We start from the raw sequence: 16,894 nt of genomic DNA, 5'->3' as shown, positions 1-16,894 counted from the left end.
CCTCACTACTGAGCATAAACATAAAGAGCAGCACGGCCTCACTACTGAGCATAAACATAAAGTGCAGCACTGCCTCACCTTGAGCGTGTACAAAAAGTGCAGCGCTGCCTCACTACTGAGCATGTACATAAAGTGCAGCACTGCCTCACTACTGAGCATGTACATAAAGTGCAGCACTGCCTCACTAATGAGCATGTACATAAAGTGCAGCACTGCCTCACTACTGAGCATAAACATAAAGTGCAGCACTGCCTCACTACTGAGCATAAACATAAAGAGCAGCGCTGCCTCACTATGGAACATGTACATAAAGTGCAGCACTGCCTCACTACTGAGCATAAACATAAAGTGCAGCACTGCCTCACTACTGAGCATAAACATAAAGTGCAGCACTGCCTCACTGAGCGTGTACATAAAGTGCAGCGCTGCCTCACTACTGAGCATGTACATAAAGTGCAGCACTGCCTCACTACTGAGCATGTACATAAAGTGCAGCACTGCCTCACTACTGAGCATAAACATAAAGTGCAGCACGGCCTCACTACTGAGCATGTACATAAAGAACAGCACTGCCTCACTACTCAGCATGTACATAAAGTGCAGCACTGCCTCACTACTGAGCATAAACATAAAGTGCAGCACTGCCTCACTACTGAGCATATACATAAAGTGCAGCAGCGCCTCACTACTGAGCATGTACATAAAGTGCAGCACTGCCTCACTACTGAGCGTGTACATAAAGTGCAGCGCTGCCTCACTACTGAGCATGTACATAAAGTGCAGCACTGCCTCACTACTGAGCATGTACATAAAGTGCAGCACTGCCTCACTACTGAGCAAAAACATAAAGTGCAGCACTGCCTCACTACTGAGCATATACATAAAGTGCAGCAGCGCCTCACTACTGAGCATATACATAAAGTGCAGCAGCGCCTCACTACTGAGCATGTACATAAAGTGCAGCACTGCCTCACTACTGAGCGTTTACATAAAGTGCAGCACTGCCTCACTACTGAGCATGTACATAAAGTGCAGCACAGCCTCACTACTGAGGATGTACATAAAGTGCAGAACTGCCTCACTACTGAGGATGTACATAAAGTGCAGCACTACCTCACTACTCAGCATGTGCATAAAGTGCAGCACTGCCTCACTACTGAGCATGTACATAAAGTGCAGCACTGCCTCACTACTGAGCATGTACATAAAGTGCAGCACTGCCTCACTACTGAGCATGTACATAAAGTGCAGCACTGCCTCACTATGGAGCATGTACATAAAGTGCAGCACAGCCTCACTACTGAGGATGTACATAAAGTGCAGCACTGCCTCACTATGGAGCATGTACATAAAGTGCAGCACTGCCTCACTACTGAGGATGTACATAAAGTGCAGCACTGCCTCACTATGGAGCATGTACATAAAGTGCAGCACTGCCTCACTACTGAGGATGTACATAAAGTGCAGCACTGCCTCACTACTGAGCATGTACAGTACAGACCAAAAGTTTGGACACACCTTCACATTTAAAGATTTTTCTGTATTTTCATAACTATGAAAATTGTACATTCACACTGAAGGCATCAAAACTATGAATTAACACATGTGGAATTATATACTTCACAAAAAAGTGTGAAACAACTGAAAATATGTCTTATATTCTAGGTTCTTCAAAGTAGCCACCTTTTGCTTTGATGAATGCTTTGCACACTCTTGGTATTCTCTTGATGAGCTTCAAGAGGTAGTCACCGGAAATGGTCTTCCAACAATCTTGACGGAGTTCCTAGAGATGCTAAGCACTTGTTGGCCCTTTTGCCTTCACTCTGCGGTACAGCTCACCCCAAACCATCTCGACTGGGTTCAGGTCTGGTGACTGTGAAGGCCAGGTCATCTGGCGTAGCACCCCATCACTCTCGTTCTTGGTCAAATAGCCCTTACACAGCCTGGAGGTGTGTTTGGGGCCATTGTCCTGTTGAAAAATAATGATAGTCCAACTAAACGCAAACCGGATGGAATAGCATGCCGCTGCAAGATGCTGTGGTAGCCATGCTGGGTCAGTATGCTTTCAATTTTGAATAAATCACCAACAGTGTCACCAGCAAAGCACCCCCACACCATCACACCTCCTCCTTCATGATTCACGGTGGGAACCAGGCATGTAGAGTCCATCCGTTCACCTTTTCTGCGTCGCACAAAGACACGGTGGTTGGAACCAAAGATCTCAAATTTGGACTCATCAGACCAAAGCAGAGATTTCCACTGGTCTAATGTCCATTCCTTGTGTTCTTTTTCCCAAACAAGTCTCTTCTGCTTGTTGCCTGTCCTTAGCAGTGGTTTCCTAGCAGCTATTTTACCATGAAGGCTTGCTGCACAAAGTCTCCTCTTAACAGTTGTTGTAGAGATGTGTCTGCTGCTAGAACTCTGTGTGGCATTGACCTGGTTTCTAATCTGAACTGCTGTTAACCTGCGATTTCTGAGGCTGGTGACTCAGATAAGCTTATCCTCAGAAGCAGAGGTGACTCTTGGTCTTCCTTTCCTGGGGCAGTCCTCATGTGAGCAAGTTTCTTTGTAGTGCTTGATGGTTTTTGCAACTGCACTTGGGGACACTTTCAAAGTTTTCCCAATTTTTCGCACTGACTGACCTTCATTTCTAAAAGTAATGATGGCCACTCATTTTTCTTTACTTAGCTGCTTTTTTCCTGCCATAATACAAATTCTAACAGTCTATTCAGTAGGACTATCAGCTGTATATCCACCAGACTTCTGCACAACACAATTGATGGTCCCAACCCCATTTATAAGGCAAGAAATCCCACTTAATAAACCTGACAGGGCACACCTGTGAAGTGAAAACCATTTCCGGTGACTACCTCTTGAAGCTCATCAAGAGAATGCCAAGAGTGTGCAAAGCAGTCATCAATGCAAAAGGTAGCTACTTTGAAGAACCTAGAATATAAGACATATTTTCAGTTGTTTCACACTTTTTTGTTAAGTATATAATTTCACATGTGTTAATTCATAGTTTTGATGCCTTCAGTGTGAATGTACAATTTTCTTAGTCTTGAAAATACAGAAAAATCTTTAAATGAGAAGGTGTGTCCAAACTTTTGGTCTGTACTGTACATAAAGTGCAGCACTGCCTCACTACTGAGCATGTACATAAAGTGCAGCAGCGCCTCACTACTGAGCATGTACATAAAGTGCAGCACTGCCTCACTACTGAGCATGTACATAAAGTGCAGCACTGCCTCACTACTGAGCATGTACATAAAGTGCAGCACTGCCTCACTATGGAGCATGTACATAAAGTGCAGCGCTGCCTCACTACTGAGCATGTACATAAAGTGCTGCACTGCCTCACTACGGAGCATGTACATAGAGTGCAGCACTGCCTCACTACTGAGCATATACATCAAGTGCAGCACTGCCTCACTACTCGGCATGTACATAAAGTGCAGAACTGACTCACTACTGAGCATGTACATAAAGTGCAGCAGCGCCTCACTACTGAGCATGTACATAAAGTGCAGCACTGCCTCACTATGGAGCATGTACATAAAAAGCAGCACTGCCTCACTACTCAGCATGTACATAAAGTGCAGCACTGCCTCACTACTGAGCATGTACATCAAGTGCAGCACTGCCTCACTACTGAGCATGTACATCAAGTGCAGCACTGCCTCACTACTCGGCATGTACATAAAGTGCAGCACTGCCTCACTACTCGGCATGTACATGAAGTGCAGCACTGCCTCACTACGGAGCATGTACATAAAGTGCAGCACTGCCTCACTACTGAGCGTGTACATAAAGTGCAGCACTGCCTCACTACTGAGCATATTCATAAAGTGCCGCACTGCCTCACTACTGAGCGTGTACATAAAGTGCAGCACTGCCTCACTACTGAGCATATTCATAAAGTGCCGCACTGCCTCACTACTGAGCGTGTACATAAAGTGCAGCACAGCCTCACTACTGAGGATGTACATAAAGTGCAGAACTGCCTCACTACTGAGGATGTACATAAAGTGCAGCACTACCTCACTACTCAGCATGTGCATAAAGTGCAGCACTGCCTCACTACTGAGCATGTACATAAAGTGCAGCACTGCCTCACTACTGAGCATGTACATAAAGTGCAGCACTGCCTCACTACTGAGCATGTACATAAAGTGCAGCACTGCCTCACTATGGAGCATGTACATAAAGTGCAGCACAGCCTCACTACTGAGGATGTACATAAAGTGCAGCACTGCCTCACTATGGAGCATGTACATAAAGTGCAGCACTGCCTCACTACTGAGGATGTACATAAAGTGCAGCACTGCCTCACTATGGAGCATGTACATAAAGTGCAGCACTGCCTCACTACTGAGGATGTACATAAAGTGCAGCACTGCCTCACTACTGAGCATGTACAGTACAGACCAAAAGTTTGGACACACCTTCACATTTAAAGATTTTTCTGTATTTTCATAACTATGAAAATTGTACATTCACACTGAAGGCATCAAAACTATGAATTAACACATGTGGAATTATATACTTCACAAAAAAGTGTGAAACAACTGAAAATATGTCTTATATTCTAGGTTCTTCAAAGTAGCCACCTTTTGCTTTGATGAATGCTTTGCACACTCTTGGTATTCTCTTGATGAGCTTCAAGAGGTAGTCACCGGAAATGGTCTTCCAACAATCTTGACGGAGTTCCTAGAGATGCTAAGCACTTGTTGGCCCTTTTGCCTTCACTCTGCGGTACAGCTCACCCCAAACCATCTCGACTGGGTTCAGGTCTGGTGACTGTGAAGGCCAGGTCATCTGGCGTAGCACCCCATCACTCTCGTTCTTGGTCAAATAGCCCTTACACAGCCTGGAGGTGTGTTTGGGGCCATTGTCCTGTTGAAAAATAATGATAGTCCAACTAAACGCAAACCGGATGGAATAGCATGCCGCTGCAAGATGCTGTGGTAGCCATGCTGGGTCAGTATGCTTTCAATTTTGAATAAATCACCAACAGTGTCACCAGCAAAGCACCCCCACACCATCACACCTCCTCCTTCATGATTCACGGTGGGAACCAGGCATGTAGAGTCCATCCGTTCACCTTTTCTGCGTCGCACAAAGACACGGTGGTTGGAACCAAAGATCTCAAATTTGGACTCATCAGACCAAAGCAGAGATTTCCACTGGTCTAATGTCCATTCCTTGTGTTCTTTTTCCCAAACAAGTCTCTTCTGCTTGTTGCCTGTCCTTAGCAGTGGTTTCCTAGCAGCTATTTTACCATGAAGGCTTGCTGCACAAAGTCTCCTCTTAACAGTTGTTGTAGAGATGTGTCTGCTGCTAGAACTCTGTGTGGCATTGACCTGGTTTCTAATCTGAACTGCTGTTAACCTGCGATTTCTGAGGCTGGTGACTCAGATAAGCTTATCCTCAGAAGCAGAGGTGACTCTTGGTCTTCCTTTCCTGGGGCAGTCCTCATGTGAGCAAGTTTCTTTGTAGTGCTTGATGGTTTTTGCAACTGCACTTGGGGACACTTTCAAAGTTTTCCCAATTTTTCGCACTGACTGACCTTCATTTCTAAAAGTAATGATGGCCACTCATTTTTCTTTACTTAGCTGCTTTTTTCCTGCCATAATACAAATTCTAACAGTCTATTCAGTAGGACTATCAGCTGTATATCCACCAGACTTCTGCACAACACAATTGATGGTCCCAACCCCATTTATAAGGCAAGAAATCCCACTTAATAAACCTGACAGGGCACACCTGTGAAGTGAAAACCATTTCCGGTGACTACCTCTTGAAGCTCATCAAGAGAATGCCAAGAGTGTGCAAAGCAGTCATCAATGCAAAAGGTAGCTACTTTGAAGAACCTAGAATATAAGACATATTTTCAGTTGTTTCACACTTTTTTGTTAAGTATATAATTTCACATGTGTTAATTCATAGTTTTGATGCCTTCAGTGTGAATGTACAATTTTCTTAGTCTTGAAAATACAGAAAAATCTTTAAATGAGAAGGTGTGTCCAAACTTTTGGTCTGTACTGTACATAAAGTGCAGCACTGCCTCACTACTGAGCATGTACATAAAGTGCAGTGCTGCCTCACTACTGAGCATGTACATAAAGTGCAGTGCTGCCTCACTACTGAGCATGTACATAAAGTGCAGCACTGCCTCACTACTGAGCATGTACATAAAGTGCAGCACTGCCTCACTACTGAGCATGTACATAAAGTGCAGAGCTGCCTCACTATGGAGCATGTACATAAAGTGCAGCACTGCCTCACTATGGAGCATGTACATAAAGTGCAGCACTGCCTCACTATGGAGCATGTACATAAAGTGCAGCACTGCCTCACTACTGAGCATGTACATAAAGTGCAGAGCTGCCTCACTATGGAGCATGTACATAAAGTGCAGCACTGCCTCACTATGGAGCATGTACATAAAGTGCAGCACTGCCTCACTACTGAGCATGTACATAAAGTGCAGCACTGCCTCACTGCTGAGCATGTACATAAAGTGCAGCACTGCCTCACTATGGAGCATGTACATAAAGTGCAGCACTGCCTCACTACTGAGCATGTACATAAAGTGCAGCACTGCCTCACTACGGAGCATGTACATAAAGTGCAGAACTGCCTCACTACTGAGCATGTACATAAAGTGCAGCACTGCCTCACTATGGAGCATGTACATAAAGTGCAGCACTGCCTCACTACTCGGCATGTACATAAAGTGCAGAACTGCCTCACTATGGAGCATGTACATAAAGTGCAGAACTGCCTCACTACTGAGAATGTACATAAAGTGCAGCACTGCCTCACTACTGAGCATATACATAAAGTGCAGCACTGCCTCACTACTGAGCATGTACATCAAGTGCAGCACTGCCTCACTACTCGGCATGTACATAAAGTGCAGAACTGCCTCACTACTGAGCATGTACATAAAGTGCAGCAGCGCCTCACTACTGAGCATGTACATAAAGTGCAGCACTGCCTCACTACTGAGCATGTACATAAAGTGCAGCACTGCCTCACTACTGAGCATGTACATAAAGTGCAGCACTGCCTCACTATGGAGCATGTACATAAAGTGCAGCGCTGCCTCACTACTGAGCATGTACATAAAGTGCTGCACTGCCTCACTACGGAGCATGTACATAGAGTGCAGCACTGCCTCACTACTGAGCATATACATCAAGTGCAGCACTGCCTCACTACTCGGCATGTACATAAAGTGCAGAACTGACTCACTACTGAGCATGTACATAAAGTGCAGCAGCGCCTCACTACTGAGCATGTACATAAAGTGCAGCACTGCCTCACTATGGAGCATGTACATAAAAAGCAGCACTGCCTCACTACTCAGCATGTACATAAAGTGCAGCACTGCCTCACTACTGAGCATGTACATCAAGTGCAGCACTGCCTCACTACTGAGCATGTACATCAAGTGCAGCACTGCCTCACTACTCGGCATGTACATAAAGTGCAGCACTGCCTCACTACTCGGCATGTACATGAAGTGCAGCACTGCCTCACTACGGAGCATGTACATAAAGTGCAGCACTGCCTCACTACTGAGCGTGTACATAAAGTGCAGCACTGCCTCACTACTGAGCATATTCATAAAGTGCCGCACTGCCTCACTACTGAGCGTGTACATAAAGTGCAGCACTGCCTCACTACTGAGCATATTCATAAAGTGCCGCACTGCCTCACTACTGAGCGTGTACATAAAGTGCAGCACTGCCTCACTACGGAGCATGTACATAAAGTGCAGCACTGCCTCACTACTGAGCGTGTACATAAAGTGCAGCACTGCCTCACTACTGAGCATATTCATAAAGTGCCGCACTGCCTCACTACTGAGCGTGTACATAAAGTGCAGCACTGCCTCACTACGGAGCATGTACATAAAGTGCAGCAGCGCCTTACTACTGAGCGTGTACATAAAGTGCAGCACTGCCTCACTACTCAGCATATACATAAAGTGCAGCACTGCCTCACTTCTGAGAATGTACATAAAGAGCAGCACTGCCTCACTACTGAGCATGTACATAAAGTGCAGCGCTGCCTCACTACTGAGAATGTACACAAAGTGCAGCACGGCCTCACTACTCAGCATGTACATAAAGTGCAGCACAGATTCATTTCAACTAAAAGCCGAGATCCTTAGATCAGGAACAGAACAGACATTTATAGGACATTTCATAACTTTCCCAAATTCTTATGAAAACATTTACAGCACATCCTGCATTGAACTACTGAACCCAATTTATTATATATTTTAGGAGTCTGAGTCGGTCCATTTTATACCGACTCCTAATCCACAGCCCTGCTGAAAAGTGATCATCAATCACACCCAGACACAGTCCTCACACTCCAGCTACACAACACGCTGCCAGCACTCATCAAACACACGGGGTGATGAGTCCCCAAAATTTGCTACTGTCTGACAATTAAAAAAGGTCACACACTCTCTGAAAGGCTATGGATTCTTTAGCGCATACAAGGACCAAACTTATTAAAGTTTTAAGCCTTAATACAAAAAGTGTAGTGCTTACAAGAAAAAGGTACAAAAAGATAAAAACAGAGCGACACATAAATATGTGTGGCGCCCCTGAGGGTTCGACTGCCACAGGGATGCTGCACCTCTTTAATGGGGTGTAGTATCCCTCCTTCGAGGTAAGAACGGGGCAATGATCAGGACCTCACCTCCACATCCAACACCACACTTCTCCCACCAGAGGGGGCTAGTAGGCACTAGTGTGCTGCCCCTACTGGGAATTGGGAGACTGGGGAACCAAGAAATAGGGGGAACCAAGTAGTGGTTGAGGGTAGAGGACTCACATTTAGTTTACACTTAATATGTCATATTTAATACACAGCCATCTTGGGCTCATGGTTCTTTGATTGTGATCTCCCTCCCTGAACGAGGATCTTGTGTGGACCTGCAGCGGATGGAGACACGGCCCTCGTACCCTGGCCTTGGGTCGAGGGGCAGGTTCGAGTTAACACATGTCTCAACCCGGTCAAGGACCATGACCAAGAAGGCCCGGAGCTTAGGAGTGTAGCTCCACCGCAAAAAGGATCCCGGGAGGATGCAGACGGAGCGGTATACGCCACCTGTCCTTGCTGTTCTGATCTATTCAGAGGTATTCCGGCTGCAAAAGGGGTACCGGCCCCCGACACCCGACCTTGCTACTCCACGTCCTAGTCAGGGAAGCCGGCAGGCCCCGAGGATCCCACCGGGTAACGGAAGGAGCGGAGCTGCCACCCGTACCCTGTTTCTGAGCGTAGTCCAGAGGGAGACTCGGCCTATCTACAGAAAAACAGACAGGAGAGGACTCAGTCTGAAGTTTAGGAACACTCTGGTGTGGGGTCCTGATTAAGCACTGGAATTACTCGGAGGTTGTCGGACCCCCGTCCCTGGTGACCGCAGAACTCCGTGAGGAGCAGGGAGAAGCCTTGCAGCTGCACGTTCCACCGTGAGTAAACAACCCTGGAAGTCGATCCCTATGGCCTTAGGACTCATTATTTCTGCACCACACCGCGCAGCACCAGACACCCTACACTACGACTCCCGCCATCCTTGTCCTCTGCCCTGAGGCCCTGCTCCGTCTGTGGGGAGTAGTATCAACGACGGATGCCACAACATCCTGCCTCAGAGGACTGCAGCAGCGCTGGTGGTCGTCACCAGGCACCACAGGTGGCGTAGTCTATAGCAGCCACTCAACCCTGATAGCCGTTACATCCTTTTTAATGTGACGGCCCTGGGCATGGGACGGGTCCAGGCCACGGCTGCACCCCACCTTCCACAGGACCCGGCCCCGAGTTAACCCCCCATCTTCCCAGGGCAGGGCTGCGAGCGTCACATATGCAAAACAGTTATAAAATAAAAAGGGACAAATAACAGAAATACCTAAAACGTTTCAGTCTAAAGTTATTCTTCTGATTCCTTGAGGGAATGAGAAATGAGTTATGGATCACAACCAGCACAGGCCGACCCTCACAAGTTAACACCTTTTCATTGTGTAACCTATCTATCTATCTTTTTATATGTCTGTTCCTGGGCTCATATTTCCAGGACAGCCTAGATAATAATATTAAAATTACTTGGTCTGTGACTGGGTTGTGGGCTAATTTAGGGGCAAGTTCCTGGAATTTTAAATACTATGCTTTCAACCACCCCCTTCCAGATAGTAACCAGGAACTATGGTTTCCAGCCTGGCTTCAATGACCATCTGCCCCCACCTTGAAGCTCAGACTCACTAGGTCGAGGTGTCACGAGTTCCCGCAATAAGAGTAATAGAGGTAATAACCCTTGTGTAGAGACAGTCCTGTGGATGACAGACAAACTAATCTTACCTCATTGAGATTATAATTTTCCCTTACAGGGGACAACCCCTTTTAATCTTCTAATATTGGAATGAATCCTTTTAGAATCTGAAAATAATGCTGTTACATGGAAGGTATCGGTCATTGTCCTGAGAAACCATCAGCAGAAGACAGACTGAGAAACAGAGACAAGTTGATTCTTGGCTATTTTAGTCTTTCGCGCATCTCCATTTCATTTATAAGAGCACTGCATTTAATTCTCACTTACTTATATGGCCCCATAGCAGTTCCTTTGTCTGAAAGCTTAACAGTTACCCCCTAGATTATGTTAACCAATTAGTGGTCTGGATCCTTTTACTTCTTCTGCAGGCTCTATTCCTTATTTTCAGTTGTCTCTGAGCTAGTTGGTAGAAAATAACTGCTATAATTTCTCCCATACATAGTACACCCAACGAGATGGATTTCTGATCTTCTTTCTGTATGTAGCACAATGAAAAGTATTATGGATGACATTATATATCTATACTGAGAAGTATGGCTGTGAATCCAGCACTGGTGGGTGAGAAAAATAACTTGAAGCTGCAGAACATTCTGTTTCTCAGCATGTGGCAGTGCTTCTACATCCTCCTCCCTCTTCAAGGGGTTTTACACGAGCTGTTTATTGTCAATGCATTTCAAAGTCTCACACTTCTTTCATCAGGACAAACTACAATGATGATAACAGCCAACGGATATGGATATAAATAGGGGTGCCATTATTTGAATACTATGTCTATTTATATCCAAACCTGATGGCTGTTATCATCATTGTGGTTTGTCCTGATAAAGTGTGAGACTTTGAAATGCATTGACAATAAACCCGCATTCCTGGATCTTTGACCCCTGTTCATCATTCATCCACTGGCAGCACAGAATTAACTCACTTTTCTCCAGCCTTTGATGTTCTTCAAGTCGTGGGTCTACAGCAGCCTTTTTTACTCCACAAAAAGTTTGTGGTTACACAGTCTCACCAGGTGAGCAGATTTGCCCACATTCTCATTTCAATCCAGATAAGATCCTATTGCACTTACTGTTTTTCCACCCCATTATCCTATACCTACTACATACTGGGATTGGATCTTGGAATACCCCTTTAAACATCATGCAATACCATCAGGGAGGAGTCTGATTGGCTCCAAATTTATTCTGCATCAGTACAACGACCCCAAACATACAGCCGATATCATTAAGAGCTATCTCCAGTATAAAGAACAAAGAGTCCTGGCATTAACAATATTGACTCCATAGAGCCCTGATCTCAACATCATTGAGTCTGTGTGGGAGTTCATGAAGAGGCAGAAGGATTTGCACAAGCGACATCCACAGAAGATCTGTGGTTAGTTCTCCAAGATACTTGGAACAACCTGGCTGGATGGACAGAAATGTCCAGGAAGAATGGGACATTTTGAAAAATTAGATTCTGAAAGCACAATCATTAACAATCCCTAAAAGAGGGAACAATAGGAAGCCCTAAGGAAACCAGGATGGATGAACACATAACTTAAACACATGCTAAAATGGAAGAAAGAAATGTATATCAAAAGTAAAGAGGGAGGAATATCTAAAGAAGAATACAACCCCTGGCAAAAATTATGGAATCACCGGGCTCGGAGGATGTTCATTCAGTTGTTTAATGTTGTTGAAAAAAAGCAGATCACAGACATGGCACAAAACTAAAGTAATTTCAAATGGCAACTTTAGGGCTTAAAGAAACACTAAAATAAATCCCGATTAAAAATGTGGTACTCAGTAAGGGTAATTTTTTTCAGACCAACCAGAGGTAAAAAATTATGGAATCACTCAATTCTGAGGAAAAAAAATATGGAATCACCCTGTAAATTTTAATTTCCAAAACTAACACCTGCATTAAATTAGATCTGCTCGTTAGTCTGCATCTAAAAAGGAGTGATCACACCTTGGAGAGCTGTTGAACCAAGTGGACTGACATGAATCATGGCTCCAACATGAGAGATGTCAATTGAAACAAAGGAGAGGATTATCAAACTCTTAAAAGAAGGTAAATCATCACGCAATGTTGCAAAAGATGTTGGTTGTTCACAGTCAGCTGTGTCTAAAATCTGGACCAAATACAAACAACATGGGAAGGTTGTTAAAGGCAAACATACTGGTAGACCAAGGAAGACATCAAAGCGTCAAGAACGGAAACTTAAAGCAATATGTCTCCAAAACAGGAAATGCACAACAAAACAAATGAGGAACAAATGGGAGGAAACTGGAGTCAATGTCTGTGACCGGCCTGTAAGAAACCGCCTAAAGGAAATGGGATTTACATACAGAAAAGCTAAATAAAAGCTATCATTAACACCTAAACAAAAAAAAACAAGGTTACAATGGGCTAAGGAAAAGCAATCGTGGACTGTGGATGACTGGATGAAAGTCATAATCAGTGATGAATCGCGAATCTGCATTGGGCAAGGTGATGATGCTGGAACTTTTGTTTGGTGCTGTTCCAATGAGATTTATAAAGATGACTGCATGAAGAGAACATGCAAATTTCCATAGTCATTGATGATATGGGGCTGCAAGTCAAGTCAAGGCACTGGGGAGATGGCTGTCATTACATCTTCAATAAATGCCCAAGTTTACATTGATATTTTGGACAGTTTTCTTATCCCATCAATTGAAAGGATGTTTGGGGATGATGACATAATTTTTCAAGATGATAATGCATCCTGCCATAGAGCAAAAACTGTGAAAACATTCCTTGAAAGAAGACACATAAGGTCAATGTCATGGCCTGCAAATAGTCCGGATCTCAATCCAATTGAAAATCTTTGGTGGAAGTTGAAGAAAATGGTCCATGACAAAACTCCAACCTGCAAAGCTGATCTGGCAACAGCAATCAGAGAAAGTTGGAGCCAGATTTATGAAGAGTACTATTTGTCACTCATTAAGTCCATGCCTCAGAGACAGCAAACTGTTATTAAAGCCAGAGGTGGTGCAACAAAATACTAGTGATGTATTGGAGTGTTCTTTTGTGTGTTTGTTTTTCATGATTCCATATTTTTTTCCTCAGAATTGAGTGATTCCATAATTTTTTCCCTCTGCTTGGTCTGAAAAAAATTACCCTTACTGAGTACCACATTTTTTATCTTGATTTCTTTTAGTGTTTCTTAAAGCCATAAAGTTGTCATTTGAAATGACTTTAGTTTTGTGCCATGTCTATGATCTGCTTTTTTTCAACAACATTAAACAACTGAATGAACATCCTCCGAGCCCGGTGATTCCATAATTTTTGCCAGGGGTTGTATAAAACTGTCTGCAGAACCTGCAGGGCCCGCATCAGATTAGCTAAAGCTGATAATGAATTAAGGCTTGCAAGAGATGTCAAAAGCAATAAGAAAGGATTTTGGGGGTAAGTAAAAAGTAAAAGAAAAGTCAAAGATGCTATAGGAATTTTAGAGGATGAAAATGGTAAAGTGGTAAAAAATAATGCTGAGAAGACTGAACTTTTAAATTCCTATTTTGCTTCTGTGTTCTCTAAGAAAGTAAATGTAACATCAACTGATCTTCACTGTACTATTGAAGGAAAAGAAGAATCCACACCATCTACAAACAAAGAGATAGTGAGGGAATACTTAGATAACATAAATGTATTCAAGTCTCCAGATCCAGATGAATTACATCCTAGGGTACTGAAGGAGATACCAGAGGAAATTATTGAACCACTCTCCATAATGTTTGAAAATTCTTGGAGAACAGGAAAAGTCCCAGAAGACTGGAGAAGAGCAAATGTTGTCCATATCTTCAAAAAGGGGAAGAAGGTGGACCCAGGGTGCTATAGGCTTGTGAGCCTTACTTCTATACCAGGAAAGATCTTTGAACATACTATTAAAAAACATGTATGCAAGTACCTTTATAAGAATGAAGTAAGTAACCAGAGCCAGCATGGGTTTGTAACTAATAAGTAATGTCAGACTAATTTAATTTCTTTCTATGACAGAATCACTGACTGGGTGGATTAGGGAAATGCAGTAGATATAGTATATCTTGACTTCAGCAAAGCATTTGACAAAGTATTTCATACCATTCTTATTGAAAAAATGACCAACTATGGAATGGACAAGGCAACTGTTGGGTGGATCAATAACTGGCTTAGTGATCGAACCCAAAGAGTGGTCATAAATGGTTGCACATCCAGTTGGAAGAATGTCTAAAGTGGGGTACCACAAGGCTCTGTCCTGGGCCCTGTGTTGTTCAACATTTTTATCAATGATTTAGATGAAGGAATCGAGGGTAAACTGATTACATTTACTGATAACACAAAGGTAGGAGAGATAACTAAATACTAGAGAAGAGAGAGAGGATTCAAAAAAATCTAAACAAACTGGAACTGTGGGCAGCAACTAACAGAATGGTTTTTAACAAGGAGAAATGTAAAGTCCTACATCTGGGCAAGAAAAATGAAAAAAAAAGCATATATAGAATGGGAGGAATAAGGCTAAGCAACAGCACATGTGAAAAAGACTTGGGTATACTAATAGATCACAGACTGAACATGAGTCAACAGTGTGATGCAGCAGCAAAAAGTGTAAACACAATTCTGGGATGTATTAACAGAAGCATCCAGTCTAGATCACGTGAAGTAATTATCCCCCTCTACTCCTCTTTGGTCAGACCTCATCTAGAATACTGTGTCCAGTTCTGGGCACCACATCTTAAAAAAGACATGAAGAAACTTGAGCAAGTTCAGAGAAGAGCGACTAAAATGGTGACCGGTCTGCAAACAATGTCCTAAGAGGAACGGTTAGAGGATTTAGGAATGTTTAGCTTGCAAAAGAGAAGACTGAAAGGAGACTTAATAGCGGTCTACAAATATGTCAAGGGCTGTCACATTGTAGAGGGATCAGCTTTATTCTCAATTACACAAAGACTAGAAGCAATGGGATGAAACTGAATGGGAGAAAATACAGATTAGATATTAGAAAAGACTTTTTGACAGTGAGAGTGATCAATGAGTGGAACAGGCGGCCACGAGAGGTGGTGAGTTCTCCTTCAATGGACGTCTTCAAACAGAGGCTGAACAGACATCTATCTGAGATGGTTTAGTGAATCCTGCATTGAGCAGGGGGTTGGACACGATGACCCTGGAGGGCCCCTCCAACTCTATCATTCTATTGTTCTATGAACCTCCCTGCCTACCTGGAAAAAACAAACGCGGTTTTGAATGCAAAGGGCTGTCGCATCAATTATTGATTTGATTTAGATTTCTCTTTTGGTCATTCATTTTGTTAATTGATAAAAATAAACTATTAAGACTTTTTTGAAAAACTTTCTTACTTTGTAGCAACTGTGACATCATTATTTATATAGCTCGATTTTCCCAGACAGTATTGTCTATAATACACTAAGAAACAAAATGGCCAAGGAAATAATTTAAAAAATGTTGGGAAGTTTATATCAGCAGACACACAGACATCATTAAGACAATTGGCTGGATGAATTTTAGCCACAAGTCAAATCTCTCACTTTATAAACTCCAGAAACACGGCCATGGATAGTCCTTGGTGAACTTGGCAGACATGAGTTCATTGCGAAGACACGCTTCCACATCATCACACAGAAGTGGATTGTTTTGATCTCCGCCTTAACAAACCACTTTAAGGACATGCCGGTCTGTGGTCGACTGTTAATTCATACATAAAATATTCTTCTATAAATGCTCCGTTGTTAGATTGCCGTCTGAGCCTGGGAGTCAATGACAGTAGTCCTGAGGTGAACTGTTACGGTGACATCATAGTAAAGATTATGTTATTCTAGATGAGGTTCAAAAATCAAAAAAGTGGTTATCAGATAATTCCGGATTTAGACGTCTATATGATCACAGGCATTACAATGGAGTGTGTCATACACCGGCATGTAACCTATATTTCTCTGCATTATCTCCACCTACTAATGAACAGTTTTAAAGATTTCCAAATTGTAACTACATATAAGATGGGTATTTCAGAAGATTAAGTTACAAAATGAAGGCTCACTGACCCCACAAAATGGTCAGGAATGATTAAGGGAAATCTGGATAATAATTCGACCCAGATGAATTTTCTATCCTAAAGTAATGACTGGTGGTATCTTTGCAGTCCTGAAGCATGTAGACGCCAAACAGAACTGTCTAGGTTGTCCTACGGGTGAACAACTATCTAGACCAGTGTTCCCCAACTCCAGTCCTCAAGGCCCACCAACAGGTGATGTTTTCAGGATTTCCTTAGTATTACACATGTGAAGGAATTATTGCCTGTCCAGGCATAGCAATTATCACCTGGGCAATACTCAGGAAATCCTGAAAACATGACCTATTGGTGGAACCCTGATCTAGACCATCCATAATCTTAATGTTAAGTAAGTGCTCTTGCAAGTTCCCCAGAAACACCAATGTGGGGGGGGGGGGGTGGATCCAGGTCCACTGCAGGTAGCTGATAATTTCTAAACCTGAAATGTTAAAGTGGTTGTCAGTGATGAGACAACTGACTTCATACTCACATTAAAG

At 43.3% G+C, this 16,894-nt stretch overlaps 2 protein-coding genes across 5 annotated transcripts in view; one reads left to right on the top strand and one right to left on the bottom strand.

Moving 5' to 3' along the window:
• The window catches only part of CMSS1 (cms1 ribosomal small subunit homolog), a 413,413-nt gene that overhangs the window by 239,699 nt on the left and 156,820 nt on the right, over positions 1-16,894 (bottom strand). The window lies entirely within an intron of this gene.
• Positions 1-16,894, top strand: part of FILIP1L (filamin A interacting protein 1 like) — a 317,635-nt gene that overhangs the window by 176,742 nt on the left and 123,999 nt on the right. The window contains exon 1 of one of the 4 annotated variants that reach the window (XM_073668095.1): positions 11,280-11,360. The exons of the other annotated variants lie outside the window; for them this stretch is intronic. Coding sequence (XP_073524196.1) covers positions 11,287-11,360 — 74 coding nt within the window. The 5' untranslated portion in view covers positions 11,280-11,286. Of the gene's footprint in view, positions 1-11,279; positions 11,361-16,894 lie in introns of those variants that run through there. 4 annotated transcript variants of the gene reach the window in all.

Source organism: Phyllobates terribilis, unplaced genomic scaffold, assembly GCF_046119375.1.
Source record: "Phyllobates terribilis strain yellow unplaced genomic scaffold, ASM4611937v1 Scaffold_2__4_contigs__length_985480577, whole genome shotgun sequence".
Taxonomy (NCBI): domain Eukaryota; kingdom Metazoa; phylum Chordata; class Amphibia; order Anura; family Dendrobatidae; genus Phyllobates; species Phyllobates terribilis.
Note: the sequence above shows the minus strand (reverse complement) of the source record. Positions and strands in the feature narration are given on the sequence as shown.